The sequence below is a fragment of the Gallinula chloropus genome (assembly GCF_964237585.1).
Source record: "Gallinula chloropus genome assembly, chromosome: 4".
Lineage (NCBI taxonomy): Eukaryota > Metazoa > Chordata > Aves > Gruiformes > Rallidae > Gallinula > Gallinula chloropus.
Genome location: NC_140088.1, coordinates 79,421,751 through 79,435,797, shown reverse-complemented (window position 1 = coordinate 79,435,797; position 14,047 = coordinate 79,421,751). Strand labels below are relative to the sequence as shown.

The 14,047-nt window shown below is 41.9% G+C and overlaps 1 protein-coding gene across 1 annotated transcript in view; it reads left to right on the top strand.

Annotated features, from left to right (window-relative positions):
- Positions 1–3,147: 3,147 nt before the first annotated feature.
- Positions 3,148–14,047, top strand: part of PDGFC (platelet derived growth factor C) — a gene marked incomplete at its 3' end in the record, with an annotated part of 127,500 nt that continues 116,600 nt past the window's right edge. The window contains exon 1 of the mRNA XM_084264005.1: positions 3,148–3,360. Coding sequence (XP_084120131.1) covers positions 3,243–3,360 — 118 coding nt within the window. The 5' untranslated portion in view covers positions 3,148–3,242. The remainder of the gene's footprint in view (positions 3,361–14,047) is intronic.

Here is a 14,047-nt window from a genome sequence, read left to right as displayed (position 1 = left end):
CTGTTGCAATATTTAAATTTGAAAATACCCGATACACAATTTTATAGAATTTATTACAAAACCTTTGGAAAGAAAAGAGTCTTTGATACACCATCAAAAAGACTGTGTAAAGTGTAAAGTAAGCAGCAGTGAGATGAGCTATGGCATGGAGACTGATACAAAAGACAGAGAATGAAGTGCAGTTCTCAGCATGGAGAACAGTTAGGAATGCAAAACTTTGTGTAGTTTAAAATATTTATTATGGATGTAGAAAAGAATGTGAACATTGTGGTAGCAAAATACAGACAAGTCTTAATGATATCCAGAGAAATCTGTACTGAGCACTAGAGTCACCAGAACTCTGAGAGGCATGGGCGTTGCAGTCTCAAGTGAAATGCAGTATTTGCAATGCGGCCTGCACTGACAGGAATGATCTGAACTACACATACATTAGTTTGTCATAACTCTCTAGCCATCCAGAATGTTATTTTTATGTCAGTACTTCTGTGGAATATTGCATGAGTAGATCCAATAAAAAGATAAAGGCATGTGTAAGAAATACTCCATACAATCAAATGTTCTATCTTCCCTAGATGCGTTGAAATTAGGCCTTCACTTGGAACATCATGTTCCGGCTGTCCCGCCCCAAATAAAACATAACAAAAATATATGGGACTATGAAAAGCTTAGATGTTCAGATGAAAAATGTAGTAAAAATGCCCAGCTGGGGAGGAAACGATAAGGCTATAACACAGAAAATGAACAGGTTAGAGAAGTTCAATAATTTATATTTACCTATTTTCATAATTCAAACACATACAGATACCTGATGAAACTGGAGAGCAATAACATTAAAAATAAATGTAGATAGCTGTTGAGAAATGCTTAGCATGGATTTCAGAGAAGATTGGGCATTTCTAAGGAGAGAAGTTATCACACAATATTTTGGACAGCATAAACAACAATAAGTATTTTTTGAAAAGAAGCAGACCCTTAATGACCAAAAATATACCCTATTTAATTACAGGAGGTTTAGAATGAAAGCTTCCTCTCTGGGCATTGTTATTCCATATTCATCCACTATGTGGGTTCTTGCATTTTCCTTTGAAAAGTCAGCGCTAGGATGCTAGACGAAACACTGGTCTGATGCAGCCTACATTTTCAAAGCTATGGGAGGTGTCCGGTACTTCCCTGTTCATGTACACGGTGACATGAAGTCCATTTTTCTGAGGGAACTTTTCATCAATTCCCCAAAATACAAAGAATCCCACAAACCACTCAGGCAACAAAGGTTAAGTTACGGTGCCATACTTCAATTATTTGATTAAAAAAACCTCACTTCTTGAAGTCATCAAGGTAGAAGACCTGGAAAACAGTTCATGTTACTTTTATTTCCATTTTCAAATAACAACAGTGAAAACCAAAAAGCAGCAATAGTGGTAACGATAATAAAAGTAACTGTATAGTCTGCTTTGTGCATGTCTGTCTTCACACTCTGTAAGGGAAGGGTTGCTATTTACGGTATGCTCCAAGTCTGCATTTCAGAAGACAGCCCAGCTTGGCTGGACAGCTTTCAGTTGCTACTGGAAATATGTCACTTATTAGGAACAGCGGGGATGTTTATCACTGTCTCACGGGTTACTTTGGCTGAGGTGAAGAAACAGCTCAGTTATGTAATGGGAAGAGCTGGGTCAAAGGATAAGATATTTCTCCAGCAGTGTAGCCTCAGCTTCTCCCTGGCGTATCTTGTACAGGCAGTGAGTGAGACTACGGCTAAAGGGGTCTGTCCTCCATAGTACCTCAGAGCTATGGGGGCTTTAAGTGACCGTTAAAAACTACTGCTAAAACTTCTCAGTTGAGAAGAAAGATTTGTCTTTATTGCTTCCCTTGCTTTCCCAGTATTTACTTAGTGTTATGTCTTGTTACGCAGAGTATAACATAGTCACAGCTGCTGTCCACTGCCATGCAAACCAGAAATGCCAGCTCTAGCAGAGGAGCATCATCGGTCCTCTTAGTCCTCAACCAGCCTTAACAGGGGACACTCCTCACCATAAACTCAGTCCTGATTTCTGGAGAAACAGGAAAAAGAAACCCAACCATGTCTGCTTTACAGTTACCACCTCAGTGAGAGAGGGGTAGTTGTGAAAAATTGCACCCATCTGCTTGTGTAAGTGCTTGTGGTCTCATTTCAGGGTGGCCAAAACAGCAAGTTCCATCCAAAGAAAAATAATCTACATCCCGAGTCTTCTTAAAAACAAACAAACAAACCAAACCCTCTTCTTTTTTTAGTGCCCAGTATCAAGGTCACGTTTCAGATGGAACGTTTAACTAAGCATCGCATTCTCATGCACGAACCCAATTACCAGTAAACAAGTACCGGTAAGTCAACGCAAAGTCTCTTCCTCATTACTAATCCCAGAAATTGGCCCCGGACCACGGTGACCCCAGTTCTTCACGGGTGCGTGGAACCGGGTTCCTGAAGCAACCGGGGTCTGAGGAGGCGGGCCCTGGGATACCTCAGCCCCCGCGGGTACAGCTCGGGGCCCACCGCCCCAGCACCTGTTGCGCCGCCATTTGGCCGTGAGGGACGGGGCAGCGGCCGAGGGCGCCTCGTTCGCCTCCTTCTTCCCAACCGACAACTTCCCGGGGCGTAAACGGCCGCGCCAGGTGCCGCCCTCGCCGTGAGGGGACGGCGGGCGGGGGAACGCCGAGCGAAGCGGCCCGAGTTGGCAGCGCCCGCCTGTCTCCTGCCCGCCCCGCCGGCCCGCCTCCAGCCCCCCTCCCCCCCGCCCCCGCCTGGCCGCTGGTTGCCGGCTGACAGGTGCGCGCTCCTCCGCGGCAGCAGCGGCTCCGCTCGCCCCCGCCTCTCTCGGCCCCTGTGCCTGCCCCGCGCCCTCACCAGTCCTCCGCTCCTCGGCCCCCGCCCGGCACGGCCCCGGATTGTTTAGTCCTTGGGAAGCTGGTCTGGGTCCAGATTCTGCTTTGATCTTTCTTTTTTTTTTTTTTTTTTTTTTTAAGAGAGGGGGAAAAAAAAAAAACCGCCAAAGAAAAACAAAACCTGGAGACGCAGAAAAGGGCTCTAGGAAAAAGTTTTGGATGGGATTATGTGGAAACTACCCTGCAATTCTCTGCTGCCAGAGCAGGCTCAGTGCTGCCTTCTCCCCAGCGGCGCAGCCCGCGCCGGGCGCTGCTGAGAGACGCCCGGGCCTCGGTGCCGCGCCACCAGTGCCTGCTGTGCCGGAGCCCCTCGCCCCGCCGGCCCAATGCTCCTCTTCGGGCTGCTCCTGCTGACATCTGCCCTGGCCGGCCGGAGGCAAGGGGCCGCCGCCGAGTCCGACCTCAGCAGCAAGTTCGCTTTCTCCGGCGCCAAGGAGCAGAACGGTAAGCAGAAGCAGTTCCACCGCCGCCGCGCAGCCCGGGGCAGGGGCAGGGCGGGGGCGGGCGCCCGGCCGGCGCGGAGCGGAGCTCTCTTGCCTGCGGGGCTGCTCGGCGCCGCGGAGGGAGAGCGGCCCCGCGAGGGGTGGCGGCCGCGGGTGTGTGTGTGTGTGTAGGGAGCGGGGGGAGCTCCGTGTCCGCGCCGGGATGAGCGGGGCTCGGCAGCTGGGTGTTTGCCCGCCGCGTTCAGGGGAGCGCTGTGGGTAAAAGGGCAGCGGTTCGGCCGCCGGCAGCGAGCCCAGCGCCGGCTCAGAGGCTCCCTCCTCTATGGTCGGAGGTGCAAAACGTCCTGTTCCCGTCCGGACTGAGTCCCCCCCTACTCCCGTTCCCCTCCAAAAAAGAGGAAAAAGGACAACGACCCGCGCACCTTTGCTCTCGGGGGGTGTGGGGGGTGGGTTTTTGTGTCTGTGCGTGAATGAGTGGTATTTTGTACAGGCTGGAAACGAGCTAATCCTGCATAGGAAATGAGAATTACTTTCAACTTTCAAGTGTACCTGAAATGTTTAGAAAACTCTCAAATGAAAGTTCCCTTGGGCTGGGGTTGTGCAGAGCTGGAGAAAGACTCCTTTCATACAGCAAGGGCAGCTTCGGGGTGTGTAATTTGCTTAGCCTCTGAACTCCATATGATTTACATTATTCAGATTTTTAAGCGCCTTTCCTCTTGATCTGCTATTATGAAGTCATTTTGAAGAATATTTTACAAACTGAAATGTTATATACTGCATGAAACCACACTTAGCATGGAATATCTAAAACTAAGGCTGTTAGCAAACATTCGTGGAAGCCCTGGTGCTTGATGTATGGGGGGGGGGGGGCGGGGGGAGGGTGTGGGGTGTGTGTGGAAGAAATTGGTACTCTGCATGTCACCTGGAATGAGCTTTTTCCCTAAACCAACACAAAAGCCCAAACTGGGAGCTCTCAAAACTCTCTGTCCTGTAATGAAATAAAGCAGAAACACAGATTCGAGGCTAATTCAATTCTCTCAACTTTGAACTTGGGACTCTCCAGATAAAAGCATTCTATGTTGTATCTTTTAATAGAAAGCAAAGTTTCAGAGACCTCCGCATGTGCTCTGTGAACGGGTCGAATAAGCAAGGCACTAGTAAATTTAGTGGGGGAGATTAATACTGCTGTGGCCTGCTAATGTGATGATATATGGCACCTGCAGACTGCTGGAGCTGCTGATCAAAGAGCAGCATGGGGATCAATCTCTAATCAGAGCAACAGTGAAGGGCCAGAGGAAACTGATCAAAAGACTCAGAGACCCGGCTATTCTGACAGGAAACCAATCAGACTTTGTGCACAGTACAGGAAATTATCTGCTCTGTGTGAGAAAAGAGATCACTCGCTTTCTACCCCTTCCCAGTTTACCTGGCATTTAGAGGCTTTAGGACTCTGTGACAAAGCAGACTTGGCACTAATACACCAACATCTCATGCTGTCGTGCTGTCTTCTGTTAAATTTGCGTGGTGTGCACATGAAGCATATTGACACACACAGAATTAACGTTGCTTTGCTTTGCTTTGACTTTGCCAGGACTGGAAAGAAACCTGCTATGCTGTCAGCTAAGAGGTTTGTTACAGGATAATGCAGCTGGGCCCTGAGGGGCCACCAGGGTCCAACAGTGGGAGCGCAACAATGAAGTGTGAAAGGTAGATCATACAGCGTAGAAGGAAAACTGATGTAAATAGGTATAAGTATACGTGACAACATGAACTAGATTGTGTTCACACATATAAGAAATGCAGCTGCCTTAGGTCAGGCTTCAACTGGTTTGCAGTGCAATTTGGCATGCTCTAAGACACAGTCACTACATCTCAGAACAAATGCAAAGCCAGGAGAATTATTATTTATTTATTTTAAAAAGTGCCCTGAAACTGTATTCTGTGGTAGTTCTTGTAGTTTGCTTGAAGTTTGCTTTCTAGTTACTCGATTGCAAAACTTATTTTAAAAATTAGCACAAGTTTAGGTACACTTTTCTTAACTGATTTTAATTATTTGGGGGATCAGTAACACTGGTCAAACCAGTTCTTACTTGATTTAATTAGAGTGATTTTTACACTCTGCTGCAATCTAAAGATTGTGTAGCTTTTAGCTAGAGGCAGGTTAAAACTCCCTGGAGTATGAGAATGAGATATTGTTGTTCGCATGCCAAATAATCTTTGGTCAGGAGAGAGGGAGATTTTTCGCTCATGTAGTCTACAAATAAAAATTCTGTCCTCCACTTGTAAAACTGCTAAATGGCCAAGAAATTTTGCAGTAGGGTGGATTACCATGTTACTCAGCAGCCCACATGGGTACTGTAGCTATTGCTTCAAGGTGATACTGAAGATGTCTGTGACCAGTTATTAAATCGGTGGGACTCCTTGTGTTACAAAGGGTAAGCGTGTGCTTAAGGATTTATTATTTTCATATTTTTTTATTTATTTATTAGATATTCTTAAAACACAATATTTTGCCACCACCTCCTAGGAATTCAGTGTGATGGTTGCTGTGGGGCCAGTGTAGTTCCATTTGAAACCACTTAAAACTACCTCCTTGTTTGTATTGGCCCTCTGTTATAGCCAGATTTTCTTTAAGAACAGGTTTTATTTGTAAACTCTGTTTGACAGTAAAGGTTTTTATGCGATTCCCTTAAAAATTCATATTTATCTTTAATGTTTTTATTTGTAATTCAACTGAGCAAATATTCATCTGGAGGATCAAAGAAGTTTATGCAACCATTTTCTGGAAACCGAAGCAGCAGTAAATGGTGCATGTAGTGGTGTCTCCCATTTATCTGCGTGGATTTCACTTCCCCAAGTCTTTGTCAGGTTGAAAAATAGATTATGCTTTGAACGGTTTTTCATACTTAGGTGGCTTTATCAGTTCTCTTATGGCTGTCTGATGTATTTATTACCATTTTTCCATATTCAAGAGTCAAGAAAAATTGATCACTCAGTTTCTTTTGAGCAAAAATCAAAACTCTTGCATATGGAATTTGATTACTTATTTCTTCTTTCTATTATAGTTGTTTCCACTTTTCCATTTACTTTGAAATGCTGTTTTGATGCAGTAAATTCATGGTGTTTCTGTAGTTTCAGCAGTGTCTGAGGGAGCCATTGATAAACTGGGTAATATGAATGATTTAATGACTTAAATCTAGTCATCTGAGTGCACCTGGTTATGCGATAGTAGTCTAATCTAGATTTGATTCAAACATGAGATGGCAGAAGAATCTAAGTTCTGTTTTCTTGTCTGTCTTAGGACACGATGTGATAGATGTTTAAAGTAATTTTGATAAGCTATCAGCTGTTATGATTTTATGAGAAATAAGAGGGTGTATTTATAGAGAATGATGTAAAAAAAATACTATTGTGTGCCATAAGCAATGACCTGTATATCTTAAGTGGCATGTATCTTTAAAATATAACGATGAATGACTTCAGAAGATCAAAAAACTGAGATCAGTTAGCAACTCACTAGGACCAACTAGTTAGAAATATTAATTTTCCTGCAATTTTGAGTGTGAATGAACTGTGGTACACTGAGTTACTGAAGTAAGTCTTATAAAACGAAAGTACTTAGATGATTCATGTCAGTCCTGTGGCATGGGTATTGCACTGGTGGTGATCACTCTTTTGATAGGCCTTTACTTCCTTTAGGTTGTTGTGGGATTTTTTTTCTTCCTTCTCATGAATAGAAACTCTTGCTAATATGTTTCACTAATTGATGACTTCATCCTGTATTTCTTAAATCTTCTGAAACAGACAAGGTTTATGTCACTTAAAACAAGTAAACATGAGCCTTTGAGCTGGAGCTTGAGACTCCCTTCTCTCAGGTCAGGCTTGGGAAAAGTTGGTGGACTCAGATGAAAATGATCAAGTACCTGAAGTGCCAGGGAACTTTTCTTGTCACCGTGATGCCTGTGTGGCCTCACATGCCTACACACCACCACTTAGAGGATTCCCCAGTTCACGTACCTCAAAAAGGGGTTTCCAGCTTATTCAGGAATAGACACAGCATTACATATAGAGTTTCCAATTAAATTCCTTTAATTCTGGCTGAACACCTGAAAGAAGGTGTAGATGTCCAACAAATCCCTGCAGACAGGAATGTCAGTGCTTTTGCTTGAGTGTAGTCATGTGACTGCAAAATTATCTCTCATAAACCAGCATAATTCAAAGCAGTGGGAATCGGCGTCACCTCTGTTGACTCTTACTGAATTGATGAGTGCCAGTGTCTGTTGACGGCAGCTGGGTAGCAGAAATTTTCTTCATTTTGAGAAGATAAGGAAGTCTAAAATGAGCATGTGTCATGTAGAATGAAACTTGATAGTGATGCAATTTTTCTCAAGCTTAATCTATTTCTGTTTGGTCCAATACTTGTTTTGAACTGTTTCAAATCCCTTTTGCTGGAAAGTGAAAAATTGCACCACATCCTCTTTTGATTTTAAGAAAAAGATTGTGGCAAATTAGAGAAGTTTTTCAGCACTGCAATAAATTCAATGGAAGAAAGTATAGAAAAGCTGGATTTTGTCTTTGTAATTCACTTCTGGCCTATTGTCTGCTATTCGCCAGAGTGCTGCTTGGGACTTCTTAGTCCTACTGCTTCTCTCACTTTCTTCTGTTAGGTAAAAGTAAGGACTTTAAAAGCACAGACCATTTCCCACTTGTCCCAAATACACAGTCATTCCAGACTTCTTGTGTCTTTGTTAAAGATCTTTAATGGAGTTTAAGCGAGAAACATGTTACAAACTTATTTTTTTACAGTAATTAGTTCTTGTTAGGTTTTCTCATTAGACTTTAAAGCTTTAGATCATGTTGTTTGGGGAGGGAGGAGGGGGATTAATTTCTTTAGCAGTTAGACACAGAATTTTATAATTGAGAAGAAACCAGGACATACCTTGAAATACTGACAACTATACCTCCAAAGGGCTGATGTTGAACTTTGTCTTCACATAAACATGTCTTTTACATCTTATAACTTTATTCAGACCCTTTGAATCTAATTATTACACAGTCAACGTGTAATAGCAACGTGCTGGTTTGCATCTTACAGCTGTGGTTGTGCCTTATAACAGAGTGGTTTGGTTTTTTTTTGTTGCTGTTGGGTAGTTGCTGCTTTTGTTTTTTGTTGGATCTGGCAGTTCCTGATTACTAGAAGGAGGATACACTGCACAAGCAACTTCCCGTAGCTGGAAACGAGCCTCTTCAGTTACTTTTACAGATAGCTCTTGACTTTACCAGAGAGCCATGCCCTTGCTTTTTAGTTACAAAGTGCATGTCATGGAAAATACACATCCTGGTGTGCAGGTGGCTGAGGAATTGGCCTGCATGCAAGTAGTTTTTTAGTGGCAACCTGTGAGACTTTGGAAAAGTTGCACAACAGAAAATGAATAGAGCTAATGTGTAGAAATGCAGATATTTTAGTAGTACTTATCTGTATGAGTGCTTAGTTGATTTAGAATTTCTGAGAAATTAATTGTACATTAAAACTTGCTCAAGCCTGTCATTCCCTTTTGGGGAAAACTTTTGTAGCTTGTGTTTGAAAGTAAAATGCTTTTATTCAAGTAGGTGAGTGAAAAGTCATAAAGTTGCACTGCGAAGACAAAATATAAATTTATATTTTCTAGAGATTTCTTTATATAGTAGGATGCTACTTTAAGGTGAGAGTGCCAGGAAAATTTACTCATGGCTTCATCCATAGACATCTTGACCTTAGGTTTCATCTGTCTTCTGACCTTCTCTTTTCAATATTATTCTGCTGAGATTTTATAAACATCTCCAGTGTTACACTGGGTTACTTGTGTTTAATTTTGTGATCTTACAGCATGCTAAACAGTTTTCTTTTACATAAAGATATCGCATCTTACAAAGCATATGTGAAATAGCAGCTCTGGAGATTTTCATAACCTTATCAGTTTCTACAGAAGTTGGTCGCCTATGTGAGACAAATCAGGGCTCTAGGTTATCATGGAGAGAGTCTTGTACACAGAGAGTATAAGAAGTGTTAAAAAATTAATGTAAACAAAAGAAGAGAACCCAACTAATTCCTTGGTGTCCCGTAGGCCTTCTGAATTAGGGTTAGCGGGGCCTGTCTGTCTTCTGAGTTCAATTCTATTCCAAATACTCTATCTTTACTAAGCATGCCTGTAATTTAGGCCCTCGATGTTCACCTTGTGTAGACATGACCATACATTTGGCTTCTTGTTGCTTTGTAGTCCTGCAGATGCGTGCCATCCTTCAAACCATGTCAGTGTTCTTTCACCTTTACCAATGAGACCATCAGGTGAGCTGGCTGCAACTCAAGAGAACTCAATAGATGTTCAGTTCAGTCCCTTTGACCTGTCTGATTATTAATACCCTGAGTGACTGCTCACATTCAAGCTGAGCTAATCTATGACTGTACCTGTTATTTCTGTGGTAAAGATGTTCACAGTGCTACTCGTGGGGTTTTGATCTGTTCCTTTTTTGCTTTCCATTTCCATCCACAGGGGTTTGGGGCTGTGGAAAGAGTATAAATTAACCTCACAGTCCAATACAGTACAGGCAGGAACAACGTCTGCATGTGAAATAAGAAAATGTTCAAAGATTATTTACTGTATAGTGGCATCATTTTATAGTAGTGAGAATGGGAGAGTTGCAAGGGAGTAACACCTTATCTCTGTTTTCTTCAGTGGCAATGTGCCTTTATGTGAATTAATACTCATAAATTATTCATTAATCTTGTGCTTCATGGTAAATACATTCAAGATATCATTAAACACACAGGTGTTTTAAGGATATTCTACGGTGAAGAGCAGCACTATTCCTCTATTCCTTGAAAGCCAAAACCACTGAAAATTTCTCCTTGACTTTGGTAAAACTGATTATTAATTGCATTAAATATGCATGCCTGTATGCAGGCATGGCTTAGTTTGAGAACCATTGTACTGATTTCTTTACATGAAGTGTGAGGGGAGCACTGGTTCTAGGTGAAGACAGGTGAAGGACCAGGTGGCAGCAACTTTCCTCTGGTCGCACACCTTGCCTGGAGGTAGGAATCTTTGCTTTGAATTTTTCATCGCTCAGTCTTCTAGTTGAACAGTGGTAGTTTTATGTTTTCTATGATACTGCAGTTCTGACAGGAAAGTGAGGGAGGTCTTCCAAACTTTCAGCAAATGTCTGGCATAGTTGGTGATAATTTTGAGTGCTGGATTTAAACTCTTTTATCACCCTTATGTGTCTTTTCTTGAAAAAGTAAGAAATGTCTTGGGAAAAGAAGACAATGCTGCTTGTGTTTTCTGTACGTTTAATTCATTTTTGCATTGCTTCTGCTGTAATATTCTTATAAGTTGTAAATAAATTATGTAGGGACACACACAGAGGAGGTTAGATGCTGCAGCTATTTAGGGGATTGGTCCTGTAAGCAGATAAATGGGCTTCAGACTAGGTTCAGGCAGTAAAAGGTAAAGGAGTGGTGCCCTTTTTTTGTAGTTTTGATATTCTACATCTTTAAACCATTACTCAGTTTGGCACATATCAGCAAAGTTGTAATTTTCTGTGAAGAAAAAGTCCAGGTGTAGAATACCAGGGAGTGTTATATTTGAAGAGTAGCTTACACTGGAAAAATGGTTTTGGAGACACTTTTACCACACCTTCCATGTCAGTCCATAGCTGTTAATCTCTCTCTCCTGCTTTTAAAGCATCCTTTCTTTAAAATGTTATGAAGTAGGAAAATGACTTTGTTGGAAAAGGTACTGGCTCATGAAAGAATGCACAATTATGCTTGTTTAAACTGTAAACTTTAGCTCTTGTTCTTCCCAGAAAATTCAGTTGTGTCCCCTGTCTGTGTACCCCTTGCCTGCCCCATCTCCAGTTTACTCTCGCTGTGTGACCATCTGACTGCCTTCACCCTTGTTCAGACCAATCTGAAGCACAAATCGTGGGGGCTCCTCGTTCCTCCTCAGATTGACAGGAAACCAGCATTCATTTTATACAATAGTTAAACGTTAAAAAAGACATATGGCACAGGAAATTCTTTTGCTGTGTGTGAAGGTATGGCATTTCCAAACTGAAAGTGTTGTTCTGACTATTTCACCGGTAGTGGTGAGTTATATGAGGCCACTTCCATCTGCAGAGAGTCTGTTTCACTTGCTTGTGGTTCTGGGGCTCATTCAAATGCTCTAAAACAAAATAAAAGGAATGGATGTAATAACTTCTTTATGGAAAAGTCATAAAAAGCTACAGGGCCATGTAAACAAATTGGGTCATTTACAAGATGTTTAAGTGATGGATATTCAGTCCAAATTCAAAGGTGTGGATTAGGTTTTACAGTCATCTTGACTGAATTTTGCCCTCAACAAGACTTTCTTTTTCTGCCAGGAATGCCTTTGACACTACAGATGACAAATTCTCAGAAATGGTGTTTTCAAACATTTCAGTGCATTCAGAGTAAAGCCGAGAAACAGGAGAACAATTCAGTAGTATAATTTGATCTTTCTCTTAGGTGAACCAGGGCCCTTTCTTGATCCACGTGGTTACACTGTAAAGTCGTAGTGGAACTTTGTAGCGTTCCCGGGAAAAATAAACTGAAAGAGTTTCCCTTCTGGATTCAGACATGCCTGAACTAATTACAAAGCAACCGTTTTGGCTCCCCGCTCTCTTCATATAAATATGTTTGCACAGACCAGCAGCAGCGGAGATCCAAGTTAAACCGCGCTAGTCGCAGCAGCTTCTGTCGGGCCACAGTGAAGCACGGAGCATTGTATCTATGGAGCACCAACTCACTGGACCTTCGTGACTCATTTCATCGTTTGTTGGGGAATATTAAAAAAGTGGAGTGGAAAATAGGATAACTAATACTTTTGAGTGTTAAAATATGTTCTGCAGGGTTATTTCTGTGCTTCAGTGTAAATGCAAGCAAGTTGTCCTTACATAAACATAAGTTTGGGAAGGGGCATTGGTGTTAGCTGCTGGGGGTCCTTTCCTTTTCACGAGGTGTGGTTGCTCAGCTCTGCTATTTATTACTAATGCAATTTCAACTACCTTCTGCAACTCTTCGCGCACTAAAATCTGTAGGTTGTTTCAGAATGAAAGTAACTTTACTCAGTGCAATTTTGGAGGAGCTGTAATTAACCATTTGTGGATGAAGCTACCTATTTGTATATGCAGTGCCACATAATGAGCCAATGACTCATCTTTTAGATTCTTGGTACTGTGCCTGCAAAAATAATAGATGTTACTTGGGAAATGTATAAGTGTGATTGTACATTGTTTGAAGAAGTCCTTCAGAGAGTGATTCAAATGAATGTTGCATTGTACAGTGTTGATTGTGAAAGGTTTGTATTTATACTATTGTCAACTTATGTTTTAGAAATATAGTTTGGGGAGGTCTATCTTAATATCCCGAGGCTTCAGTGTCTTACTGCTTTGTGTGTGTTACACAGGTAGGTCCATATCTGCAAACATTTCTGTTGCTTGTGTAACATGCAGTGGGCCTGCAAGTGAAATAAAGCCTTGTAATTGAGAGCTAACTAGTAACGACCCCAAGACAAACATGGTATCTAAACAAGGAGATGAAACTGTTGCATATACACTTACCTAAATGCCACATTTAAAAACAGAGCTAAGGATTCTTGTTGGACCCACTTTCTTTTCTTTGTGTCAGTCAAAAATACCCAGCCTCTGGGAACACTGCATATCTGTAGTCAGACTGGAGTTTAAAACTTGCAGTACTCCAAGAAGTAGTGAGTGTCTGTGTGGGGAGGCTGTGTCCCAGGCTGAATCCAGACAGGGTTGACTGAAATTTTTTTCAGCTCATTAGCTTTCATCTCAAGAGATGCTGTTGAGATCCATCTTTGATCTTACCGAACACCTCAACAGTACCACACCTTGCTAAATTGACTGTACCAGTTGAGAGGTCTGTTCCTTAAATTCCTGCCTGATTTGCAAAACTACCTTTCTGCTTTTTGTTTGGGGGGGAATATGGTTTTGTGTAGATGTCAGGTAGAAATACAAGCATGTTTCCAAAGCACGTGCTTGCCTTATCAGTGAGAACATCACAAAACTGTGATTGGCCTCATTAGTCATGATGTGTGTAAAGGTACTGTGTAGTGATAATTCCTAATGAAACAATTGCTATGTCTTTCTGTATTGTTACTGCTTTTAATGTAATTACATTTCCAAGACTTGGACCTGTTTAGTCCTTTGCATTAGGGAAAGAAAGTGATGATGTACCTGTACTATATCGATCAAATCCTTTAGTTTTAGAGGATCTGTAGCTTCTATTTGAGGTGAAGTTAGAAAATCTACAATGTTATTGTAAGAATCCTGTTTCTGGGTTGGATCAGTGCCCTTGTGTAAAGCTGATTTCTCTTGCTCACTACTGGAAAAACCCTCCAAATCGTGTTAACGGTTCTGATTCATCTGAAAGAGTTTAAAATATTTTCCCATAGACTGGAGGCTTAGTTTTCTTATAGATAAGTTCAACAGCACAACGTTCATTTCTAGCAGCATTTGCTTTATACGTGGTGCGTAATTACTCAAACTTATGTGCACTTGTATGTGGTTTATTCTCTTGTATGTGGATGCTTAATGAATGTTTGTTCTAACTCTGTTGAGGGGTATTTTTGGCCTAGATTGACTTGTTCAGATTTTTTTCACGTTCAGGA